This window comes from Marmota monax, unplaced genomic scaffold (assembly GCF_021218885.2).
Source record: "Marmota monax isolate L192 unplaced genomic scaffold, Marmota_monax_Labrador192_F-V1.1 WCK01_AAM20220418_F8-fsc00061, whole genome shotgun sequence".
NCBI classification, from domain to species: domain Eukaryota; kingdom Metazoa; phylum Chordata; class Mammalia; order Rodentia; family Sciuridae; genus Marmota; species Marmota monax.
The window spans coordinates 10,967,107-10,979,328 of NW_026695230.1; the positions used below are offsets into that span (position 1 = coordinate 10,967,107).

The 12,222-nt window shown below is 44.4% G+C and overlaps 1 protein-coding gene across 4 annotated transcripts in view; it reads right to left on the reverse strand.

Moving 5' to 3' along the window:
- Positions 1-12,222, reverse strand: part of Insc (INSC spindle orientation adaptor protein) — a 312,207-nt gene that overhangs the window by 209,605 nt on the left and 90,380 nt on the right. For all 4 annotated transcript variants that reach the window (XM_058576933.1, XM_058576934.1, XM_046438204.2 and 1 more), the window contains exons 8-9: positions 5,286-5,457; positions 1,326-1,504 (exon numbers count right to left, since the gene is read on the reverse strand). In XM_058576933.1, the coding sequence (XP_058432916.1) occupies positions 1,326-1,504; positions 5,286-5,457 (351 nt within the window). The remainder of the gene's footprint in view (positions 1-1,325; positions 1,505-5,285; positions 5,458-12,222) is intronic.

Below are 12,222 nucleotides of genomic sequence, written 5' to 3' on the forward strand. Positions count from 1 at the left end.
CACTTCTTCTTGGAGCACCAGGTTTGAAAAACAATGATATTCACTGTTTTTTAAGAACTTATTAGGAGCTATAGCAGGTCATTAGGTCCTAACATGTATTATCTCTCATGTACAAATTTTCTTTGGGAGTTTCTGTGGAAGCTTCCCTTCCACAGGTAATTCTGAGAGTAGGAAACAATGGGTCAAGTGCCATCTGGGTTCTTCTCTTCATCCCGCAAGCATTTTAGGAACTTCACCAAGGGTGAGTAGAGGACCTAAGAAATCCTGGAGACGTACAGAATAGGGCCCATGGCCTCAGGGTGAAATTTTCACATGAAATAATTCAAGTAGGATGAATACTATTAGACAAGTCATCACTGCATTGTGAGGTATGAACTCTAAGAAAAGAAGGTCATTCCAGGGAGCTAAAAGTTCCAGGGAAACTTCCATGGAGATGCCTGGGTAGGAGTTAGAACACAAAGCTAAATCTGCTTTAGCTAAGAGATAAGGCTGGAAGAACCAGATGGGGACGAGGGACAATAATGACAGGGATGAGCTGGGCTGGGAGTTAGGGGATCATTTAACTTAGAGTTCAGGTACCTGAAAAAATTCACAGAGACCTGAAATCCATCCTGATCCACTCACCCCGCCCCTTGGTGGGGAAAGAGCAGGCCAAGCATGAACCAAGGTAGAATGCGATAAAATTCCAGAACATCAAAGCTCAAACAGGCTTTGGAAGTTCCTCATTCAATGTCCTCTAACACTTTTAGTAGTAAAACTCTTATTTCCCCAAACAAAGACCTACCTGAAGTTCAAATATATAAAACTACCTGTCACAGATGTAGAGGTTGAGGCTCAGAATCAAAGTTTGCCCCAAGCCTCTGTGTTTGTGTTCCTATTTTTTTGGTGTGTGTGTGTGTGTGTGTGTGTGTGTGTGTGTGTGTAAGCAAAGAAACAATTCACTGCAGGGTACAATGTCAGATGGGCATTAATATAACTGGGACACAGACTTTAAGAGGAGGTCAAGGGGACCTGCCCATGGATCTCTCTGCCTCTCCAGGGTATACAGTCTGAATGGCACAGAGGAAGGCCTTGGAGTCGTTGGATGGACAAAGTGGGAAGTTCATACAGAGGCTTCAAGGTCAATGAAAAAAGGTGGAGAACCTGTTCATCTTCCCTCCCACAGAATGCAAAGCTCGAAGTTCCAGAAGAAGGCATTAACAGGACTGACCATGTACTGTTAGGCCATGCCATCCTCCCAACCCCGGAAACTGAGCACTGAGGGCCTTCTACCCTCCATCCACGTGGTGACAGCCCCTGGGCCTAGTCCTACCCAAGCCTCTCACCTGGTCCCGGGTGTAGGGCGTGTCCACTCTTTGCTTGTCACGGCAGGCTTCCAGGAGGACCCGGATGGCATTCAGCTGCAGAAGCATCTCACAGGCCATCGTATCAAAGAAGGTAATGTTGGCAAGGGCCGCAGAGGCCAGCAGGAAGACTTCCCCAGACGAGGCCTCTTGGCACAGTTCTGGATGGCAAAGAGGAAGGAAAAGTTTCCATGCTGAGCGTTTTCATCTCAGTTACCTCACGTGGTTCTCACAATACCTCTGGGAGATAATTTGTGTGGGTGTTGTAATACCCATTTTTACAGATGAGGAAAGGAGCTACTAGAGGAAATGTCTCTGTCTGCATAGGTGGCAGGGCTGGGACTGGAACAGTGGTGTGTGACTCTGATTTATTCATTCACCAAGTATTACTGAGGGAAGACTGTGTCAGACACCACTGGTGAGTTGGGATAGCCTGATGCCAGATCACATCCTTGGCTCAGCTTACTCTACCAGTGGGTCAGAAAAAAAGAATTTTAAAAAATTAATATAACTAATTGCAAATTCTGAAAAACATGAGGGAGAAAATGAATGAGTGCTAAGACAGAAAATAAGTAGGATCCCCTGGAATACATAAGGAAAATGTCCCTAAGAAGGTGACTTCACAGCTGAGACCTTAAAGGAGGAAAGGGGCCAGTCATGAAAATATTTGGAGGAAAAGAACGTTCTAGACCAGACGAAAACAGGTACAAAGGTCGTGAAGCAGGAAAGAACTTCCAGCCCATTAGTGTCTTCAGTAATGTAAATAAAACTGCTGCTAAATTTGCCTTAAAGAAGAGACCAAAGTTAAAACACAGAGACTCTACCTCTCTGGCTGCCATTAGCAGAGCTATATTATTTCCTTTTGGTCCCCAGAAAAGGGTCCTCTGGTTGCAGGTAAGTCCTACACTGAGCTCCCGAATGTCAGGTTCTTTCTCTCTGATCCTAGTGACCATAGCCATGCTCTAACCAAATGCCCCCACTTACCATTGTAATTGCACTAAGGGTTTCTAAGAGGAACTGTGCCTGTCCCTCATCATCTGGCACATCCCCCCATGGGCTCCACAGAACCTGAAATCATCGCTCCTATGGCAGGAGGAGGCAGCAAAGGGCTCTGTCCATGGTGCTGCCCATCCCAACGGCCCTGACTCCTGAACCACAACTCCAACTTGATTACTAATCAAGGTGCTTTAGCCCAGGACCTCTACAACTAATAATACTTCCATAAAACCACAGGGGGAAAGACCACACTTCAAGAAAATATCCCCAGGAGAGGAAGAAAGTTCAGCAGTCAGAGTTGAGCTATCTTACATCATGGCCCCTAGTTCTTGCTTCCAGACAGAGTCTATGCTGCCAGGTTCTGACATCATAAATAACATCACCTCTTGTCACCTTCCAGTGAAATCAGGACTACCCCAAAAGGGACAGATAACAGCATTAGTCAAACATCCGTGGTGCACTTAAGTTCTGAGCACCCTCAAGGTAGACAATGGTTGTCCCTGTTTATGGATGTGGAAGATGAGTGTCAGAGAAGCTAGCAGTGCTATTACCATTTATACAGTGTTGCGAAGTTGTAAAACTGCTATACGGCTTGTACATCATTAAATCATTGAATCCTTATAGCAATCTAATTTTTTATGGTATTGGGGATTGAATCCAGGGGCACTTTAACACTGACTACATCCTTAGCATTTTTTTTTTTTGGAGACAAGGTCTCACTCATGCTGAAGGTCTTGCTAAGTTGCTGAGGCTGGCCTTGAACTTCCAATCCTCCTGCCACAGCCTCCAGAGTCACTGGAGTGCTATATAGGACTATGCTATCACACCCAGCAACAATCCAGTTTTTATTATAAATTCTATAAATGAAATTCTATAAATGGTTTGCCTGACGTCTTCTGGATAGTAAGTAATGGTCAGAGGCGAGGATCAAATGCACATCTGTGATCCAACCCCTTCAGGCTCACCTCCAGGCCTTGGTGGAGCCTACAGAAATCAACTGGCCAACTTTGCTGCAAGATTTCTTCTAGGTCCAAACACTCCCCTTCATCCTCATGCAGTGGCCATTACTGCCAACACAGCAATTACTAACACAACTGTCTAAGTGCCTTTTAATTTTGCTGCACACTTATTTGAACTACAGTCTGAGTCACCTGGGATGTTACAAAGATTAAATGGAGGATTTCAGTGACTCATTTATAAATGTTTCCAGGGAATGGCAAGAAATTGGAGGGCTATTTCCCACCAAAGAACAGAGCTCTGGCTATCTGCCCAAAACATATATTCCATCTGCTAAATCTCAGAATGGGCTCTACCATGCATCTTCATCAAGATGAAATAAATAAGAAGACTCATACAGAGAGAAATCTAGTCTGGACAAAGAAGCAGAAATGAGCACATGACAAAAATAAAAGGCTGTTTGGACTATATATGTTTTGGTTTATTTATTATTTGATGACATTTATAAAATGGGAGATTTTATATATAATTTAGAATCTAAGCACTATCTTTAAAAAAAAAAAGTCTAGGCCTTTCCTACATGGCAACAATCAATGGGAGTCCACTTGATACAGAATCCAGACCCCTTATTCTCTTCTTCTATCTAGTTCTGTACAGGAAATACAACTCTTGTATTTCCTGTGAGGCTCTGATGGTTGTTTGAGTTTGAGATTTCATGCATGAATCCTAATGCTACTGTGGGCCCTTGAGAAAATTCCTCAAGCTCTCCAGGCCTATACTTCTTCTCTTATAGAATGTGCATTGAACTTGTGGTCTCTTGAATTTCCTTCTAGTTAAGACCTTCAAAATACTTCTGTGTTTTCTTGATTTGAAATTGATGTGGATGTTGCAAAATCAATCTCTCCGAGCCTGTGGGTGCTATTGCCCCTGTGACTACAATCAGCCATGAAGTCAACCTAACTTATGCCCACTATGTGCAAAATACTGGCAGATGGCAAGATTCTATAGCTAGAAGTCCCTTGAGAGAAATGGATTGCAACTCCTCATTTTGTATATTAGGAAAATTATAACGTGAGCTTCATAATATGGCAGAATCCTGTCACTGTCTGCACGGGGGTGCTGGCCAATAGCCATATATGGAATAGATGAGTGAGAAAAGCCAGAATCCAAACCTAAGTGTTCTGACTCCCAACCAGGTTCTATGCTGCCCCTAAACACGTGTTATTCTAGATATCCTCCAGACCTGGTCTGGTGACCTCCAGAGGTAACCCTACATTCTCTAATTTAATTTTCATTCAGTTTAATAAGATGTGGATATATAGATAGTGACAGAAAAAGGAAGACAGGTAGAAACATGGGTCACTACCAGCACTTTTTTTTTAAAGAAAGGAAGTAGTTTGCAAAACAAGTTCCCTAAGGATTGTCATCCAGATGAACACTTTTAGTGTCTGCAATTTAGCAAAGAAAATCTAGAGAAAGAGAATATTCCAAATAGTAGCCTATTATTTTCTACCAGGAGTCTTCATATCCATTCAGAGGTCCTAAAAGAGTCAATACTTTTAGTGCCCCATGATATAAGACCCATGGTGGGATTTCCTGCAACAGGTGGTGGGGAGTATGCTTTCTTGGAGATGTCACCTGCTCCAGTCATTACTGCTAAATTGATTTGGTACAATGAGATTTTAGGAAAAAAGCCTATTAGAGTCTCTGTGGGAAACTTTTAGGCCCCACTGCTCCCTGGACTCCCTCTGAAAGGCCATTTAATCCATTCAAGTTGCTTCTTAGAGGACTGCATGCCATTTTAACAGGAGACTTCACCATGGAGCTCTTGAAAGCCTGACCCTGCTCCATTAATGGTAGCGCTTCAGCAAATGTGGCCATCTATGCAAGAGACATTTGGGATTGGGTGAGCAACCAACAAGAGGCTTTCCTGAAGACTGATGTGCCAATGCCCTCTCACCCAGGGGTCCCCCAACCCAGGAGACTCACTGACAAGAGCTGTTACGATCTCCTCCATGCTCTCCAGGAAGCTACTGAGGTGCTGGGTGAAGGGCAGATGTGGAGAGGTGACTTGGGCCACAACAGCTGCAGCCTCAGCCCGCGTGGCCTCTGAGTGGCTGTCATCAGACAGGATGTCGGCCAAGCACAGAACACCATCCACCTGCAGATGGAGAGAGGCAGCTTCCTTGTGCATCCTACGAGCACCACTGCTTATGTCCATAGTGAGATAGACTCAGAACCCCCGGACGGCCACTGCTGGACCCAATGTGCAGCCAAGGTGATGCGGCCCCCTGGGTGACCCAATCTCTGACACTTGCAGGTCTTTCCTTGAGTCTAGCAGAGATAAATGCCCTCCCATGAGCTTTGAAGATACAGACAACTAGCCAGGTGTCCAGGGACTTGACATCGAGGGACTGCTGAGCTAACTGTGACAAACTATTGCCCCTTTTTGCTCCAAGTCTCACCTAAACCCTTTGTGAATCCTCTGAGTTCTGGAGCCACTTCTCAGGATGACAGTATAATGTTATACACCACAATAAAATGTAGTAGAAAGAACACTCACCTAGGAATCTCTCATCTCAAAACTCCAATCCTGGTCTCTTCCATGCTGTGTAACTTAGCATTAGTCACTCAACTTCTCTGAGACTATTCCCTCCCTCTTCCACAGGGAGTTGGGAAATTAAAAGAAAAAAAGCAGGCAATACTTATCTAGAAGAGATGTTTGAGAAATTCTGGCTCCTTCCTCTCCTTAACATTTAGCAGCAGGCTGAAATCAATGTGTTCCTTCTCTACCTAGTCCTCTGCCATCTGCCCCATAGAAAGAGAACTGCTTCCATAGAAGCCTTATTCTTTCTGCTCAACCAGAGCAATTAGGTCTGGAGAGACATAATAGGCAGATAAAGACTTCCATTTCTCAGCCCTGCCTCCCTCACCCCTGTCAGACCTGCTCTTGGTATAATAATAGCTTTTGCTTACCAAGTGCTTATGGGGTGCCAGGTTCCACACTAAGTGGAGTGTGTATGTTATTGTACCGGTGATTCCTTGCAATAGCCTGTTGAGATCAGACAAGGAAACTGAGACATAGAAAAGGTTAACTGACTTGCCCCAGACAGTTAAGTCTAAGTCAGTGGTTCAGGAGTTGAACCCAAATGGTCTGGCTTCAAAACCCAGTATTATATAGAAATATATTGGAGGCAAAGTTCAGTGGATGACAACTGAGTAGGTTACTGAAGCTGTAAATTATTTTTAACAGAGAAAATTATATTATTTAAAAAATGGGTTTTGAACAGGACATTGTACTGTCATCCTGAGAAGTGGCACCAGAACTCAGAATTCAGCCTTCACAAAGGGTTTAGGTGAGACTTGGAGCAAAAAGGGGCAATAATTTGTCACAGTTAGCTCAGCAGTGCTACTGCAGTCCCTCAAATGCCCCTGGACACCCGCCTGCCTGAGAATCATGCCTCCAAGCCCCAAAGATCCATTCTCTGATCATGAGTGGGAGGTAGGGATGGGGCAGGGAAAGAGGAGGAGAAGCCTGTGCTGCTGCTCCCCACATCTGCCTCCGCCCTGAGCCTCCTGTCCCTGTCTTCTTACTGCCTGCCACTCAGCTCCAGTGGGTCTCCAGAGGTCTGACTTTTGTTTGACTAATTACCACCACTGAGTTCTGTGCCTCCCTTAAATGGCTCTTGGGAGCTGTAAGGTCCATTAGCTGTGAAAGCCTTTGGCAATCTCAGACTCAGAGGAGACAAATGTGGAAACAGGAGCCCAGGGAACTGTCCGCAATAAAACTCACCTGGATGTGCTTAATAAAAGGGAACAAACAGCAGCCAGCTAGCCCCCAGGAGGACTGGATCCATGCCAGGTACTTGACTAACAGGCCCTTGGAGAAGGGCCTTATTTGGGCCCCAGAGAAGGAAACAGGGGGTACTCTGGGCCTAGAAACAGGAAGCAGCTCCACAGCCAACATAAGAAACCTTTTAATCACCTGGCTCTCATCCCCTTTCCTCCTTCCAGTACAAACCAAGTCTGTTGCTAAGGAGCTATAGCATCTCTAATGGAGACATTTCTCAATTAATACAGTCTCCCTGATCTCATCTTGGTTGCACATGGGGTTGCTATCCTGGTCCCCTGATTCAGTTGGCAATACCAGTCAGACCCAAACTAGCATCCTGTCCTGGTCCCCAGCACATGCTTGGAGATAGACCAATCTGAACCCATCAGAAAGACCAAGGAATCAATGGTCCCCAAGGCCTGGTGCCACCCAAGACCCAGGCACCAAGCTTGCTTCCTAGCCCAGAATGTTGCTCTGAAACTCCCCTGAGCACATATTGTGTGCCAGATCTCGTGCTGTGGCAATAGCAATCTGGGCGAGGAGGTGGGGGATAGCCCTGCAGTGCAGGGGGTGACTCACATCTACAGATAACATCATGAGGCTGTGTGATTTGGTGCACTATAGAGAGGCCTCCTGGAAACCACCCCTAACTTAACACAGCCCACGCTCCGGCAGGGGAGGTGGCCCACATCTGGGCTCCCACGCCCACTACATCTGCTATCGTCATTGCATTTATCACACTGAAGGGCCCTGTTTCTCCAAGTGGGGCTGGTGGCCCAGCTGCATAAAACAAACCACAGATTCCTTAAAAGCAGAATCCTGTCCCAGACCCAGACTTACTCTGCCAGAATCTGGAGGAGGCCTGGGAATCTGCTTGTTAACATGGCCACACTGAACTTTATGCTCCAGCAATTTGGAGAAACACTATTGTGATGTGGGTCTCAGCTCTTGTCTGTCTGGCTCCCCTGTCCCCTTGACAGCCCTGCAAGCCTGAGGACCACAGCTTGTTCGCTTTGGGCTGCTCCAGGCCTGGTATATGTTGGGTTTTCAGTAAATGAGAAACAAATGCAGGGAAGTAAAATCTGACCTAAGACTTAAAGACGCACTGTAGACTTGAAGTCTATCTCCCTGTAGACTAGTAAAAGTTGAGAAATGGAAACGGAGATGGAAGGATATTGAGAGAAAAGGCAGTTAGCAGACAGGACATCAGTGGAGAAATAGCCAACAACAAAACATAAATTCCACAGATGCTCAACCCCAGGAAAATGACCTCAGACTGATGTGGACCTGATTTTTTTGTTGCCCTCTGGTTTCCTAGAGGGCCTGTGGGGTTCTGGTTTTATAATTATCAATTGCCTATTGTCTTGAATTCCTTCTAAATTTGTTAACTATGTGCCAGAGCTCTTCTAGTAGTGTACTATTTATGAAATATATCATCTCTTCAAAATAGTGTCTCTCTCTCTCTCTCTCTCTCTCTCTCTATATATATATATATATATATATATATATATATATATATATATATAAATTTACAAGGGATAACAAATAATAAAATGACCACCTACATATGTATATGTCTATACTTAACCAGAAATTCTAATATTAGCTCTAAAATAAAGAGAGAGCCCCCCCCCCAACCTTTTTTAATCTCTTATCTTCTCTTCTTTCCCCTATTGGATAGGCCATTACCCTGAATTTTGTGTTTATCATTCCCTTATTTTCTTCAGAGTTCTTGAATGTGTATTTTGTTTAGTTTTACAAGATTTTGTAACTGATGCAAGTGGTATCATACTGTATATACCAATTTGCTTTCTTCCCTAGATAGATTGTTTATGAAACTCCTTCCTATCATTGCACACGGCTGTGGTCCATTTATTTTCACTTCTGTACGGTATTTTGCTACATAAATTGATTGCAATTCATTTATTCATTCTTCTGTCAATGGGCACTTGACTGGTTTCCCAGTTTTTGCTACAATTGACAGTGCTTCTAAAAACATTCTTCTAAATGTCTTCTGGTGAATAAGTGCCATTTCCACTAGGGGTCTCAATCTAGGAGTGGAATTCCTAGGGCATAGAATTTACACATCTTTTCTTTATTTTTGCAACATGATCTGAGTAGCAATACTCTCAACAGAAATATATTAAAATTATTTACCACCTTGTCAGTAGTTCTTGGTATTTTCAAGTTTTTTTTTTAATTTTTGGCAATTTAATGGGTATAAAAATTGTATTTTAACCTGTATGTCTCCACTACCAACAAGATTGAGAAACTTTATTTCATTTTGCTTTGCTTTGTCTTGGCTTTTGATTATTACAAGTTGGATTTCCTCTACTATGAATTACCTGTTAGTAAGTTTTGCTCATTTTTCTATTTGGTGGCTTTTCATAGGGGCCAGATTTCCTTGGACTTTGGTTCTGATGCTGCTGACCTGCCACTTAGCCTGCTGCCATCAGTCTGCTGCCAGTCCAAGTTGATCTCTGTATCCACTGGCATCTCAGCAGTTCCAATGCAGCACAACTCACCACAGGGGGAGCCACTGAAGGACCTTACACCCCTGAGCTGTGGGCTTTCCAGCTCCTGAGCCAATTCCTACAGCATCAAGATATGCTCAGACACTGGAGTTAGAATTCTGCCTCTGTCCTCTACTAAATGAATGATTTTATTACCTAATTTGAGCTTCTAAACATTGGGGTAACACCACCAATCTCAAAGGGCTTTTAGTTTTTCTTATAAAATGGAGATAAAAATAGCAACGTCAGAAGGACCATTACAATCATTAATTGAGAGACTGCACATACAATGCCTGCCACATGGTGGTAACATCATCCACCCATCCCCACCTGGCCTTGTCATCGCTACTAGAATTGGCACCCTGAGCCCTAACTCTCCTCACTTCTGTCTGCTCCAGACTCCTTACTGGACTTCTCTTTGACCCTTTCTGCAGATTACTCTTGGACTGAAACTCCACTGAAAAACAGCCTTTTGGGTAGTGTGTTAGTTTTCCATCACTGTGACAAAATACTTGAGAAAATCAACTTAAAAGAAGGCAAGGCTCATTTTGGCTCATGGTTTTAGACCCTGGTTGCTTGACCCTGTTGCTTGGGCCTGTGGTGGCACAGTACATGATGGCGGGAGCACATGGAAGAGGGCCTGCTCCCCTCATAGAAGCCAGGAAGCAAAGAGAGAGAGGAAGAGCTAGGGTCCCAATAATCCCTTCAAGGACACTCTCTCGATGACCTAACTTCCATCCACTAGGCCCCACCTCCAAAGGGTTTCATGACTTCCAATAGCACAATAGGCTAATAAACAAGCTTTGAGCAAGTGAACCTTTGGGGTCATTGAGATTCAAAGTAAAACAGGTAAGGATCCACAAGTCGACCCACTTGTTTGGGCATCATCACACATCCCAGAACTGGGACTTTTTAAAACAGGAGAAATTCCTAACTGACTGGGAATCAGAAGATGAACAATTAGAATCCCTTAGCAGGATAAACAGTGGAAATCAGCACCATCTCTGCATTTATATTGTCAGCAGATATTTACTGAGTTCCGACATTGTGACAGGTGTTGAACTAGGTACTGCAACTAGATGAAGTCACAATAAATAAGATAGAGAGAAGAAAACTAATACAGGCAGTAGGGAGGTAACAGGCAAAGAATCAGAGGCTTACAAAGGATTTGGGAAATTGTGTAAAGCAAATCCCAGCTTCTCAGTTCCCCTCTTCCTTGGCATCTCTTACCTACCCCTGCTGAGAATTATTCCCCTCTTGCCCCTCTCTCCTCCTAGAACTGCAGGATACTAGACTTTTGGGGTTCACCTACTCCCTAATTAGCTAATTCTCATTGCTTGCTCTCTCAGCCTCCCTCTTTTACTTCCAACTAAACTAGCATGTGTCAGATGTCACTGTTGGCACATTCTATACCTCATTAGACAATGGATCCAAACCCAAGTGGCCTCAGTGACTCACAACCATGGCCCTCAAACCTAACCTTCCAGCCCCAACCTTCTTGCCCAAGATCCATACTATATTTCTAAACTGCTACCAGATCATTTCATGCTTAATTCCAAAATTAATTTGCCTGCATGTTCCATGGACACCTCAAACTCAATTCACTTAAAACAGGAGTGGTCATCTTCTCTGTTTCTCTCCTCGTTCCCATCTCAGCCCCAGGTCAGAAGTCACCTGCCTTCCCCAGACAGAAGTGGTCTCTGTACTCCCAGCTACCACTCAGGTCTGACCTCAACTGCAGCAGGTAGTATGTCAAATGACCTGTGTTACATGCCCATTCCTTCAAATCTAAGAGACTAGAGTTGAGTCCCTTAGGGCACCTCCTACAATGAATCTTCTCTAGGTCCTTAGCACCTCCCTGCACATAGCTGAAGAGGTATGGGATAAACAATGAGGAATCCCAGGCCCAGGGAATTGGAGACTACCCAGACCACACAGTAAGTTAATGTCAGAGCTGGGAATCCGATCCTGGTCTCTACTCCTTGCCCTGTGCCTCTCTCAGAGGAAAGAAAGAAACTGGTGAGAGGTCAGGTCAAGCAGGGGCAGCTCAGCTCAGCTCCTATGATGGGCTTAAGAATAGCCCACCCTGAGACCAGCTTTCTCAAATACTGGCCCTATGTTAGGAAACTCTCCATCCCCAAACCACCCACTTCCCATCCCTAGTCGTAAACTTTATGCCAAGACAGCAATCTAATCAAAGCACTTTCAAATCACTAAAGAAATTGCTGCTGGAAGCACTTACAGATAATTAGCTTTTACATGGAGTGGGATGGGCCTGGGCCTGAGGCCAGACTTTCCTCATTGGGTGGGTATGTGTGTGGGGATGAAGATGGCCTGGCCTGGTCATCACCTGGGCAGCAGGGCTGATGCACCTAGAGTCTAGACACAGAAAGAGCTGGAAAATGTGGAGATTTTCCCCAGAGAGTAAGAGAAGGAACAGGAAACCCATGCAGCTGAGAAGCCCAGAGTGTACAGAAAACATCAAGTCAGATTTATGAGCAGCATTCTCCTACTGATTATTGGAAATGCGTCAGTGGCAGCTTTTATGCAAATATTGAAGGGACAAAGGCTAGTACACAAA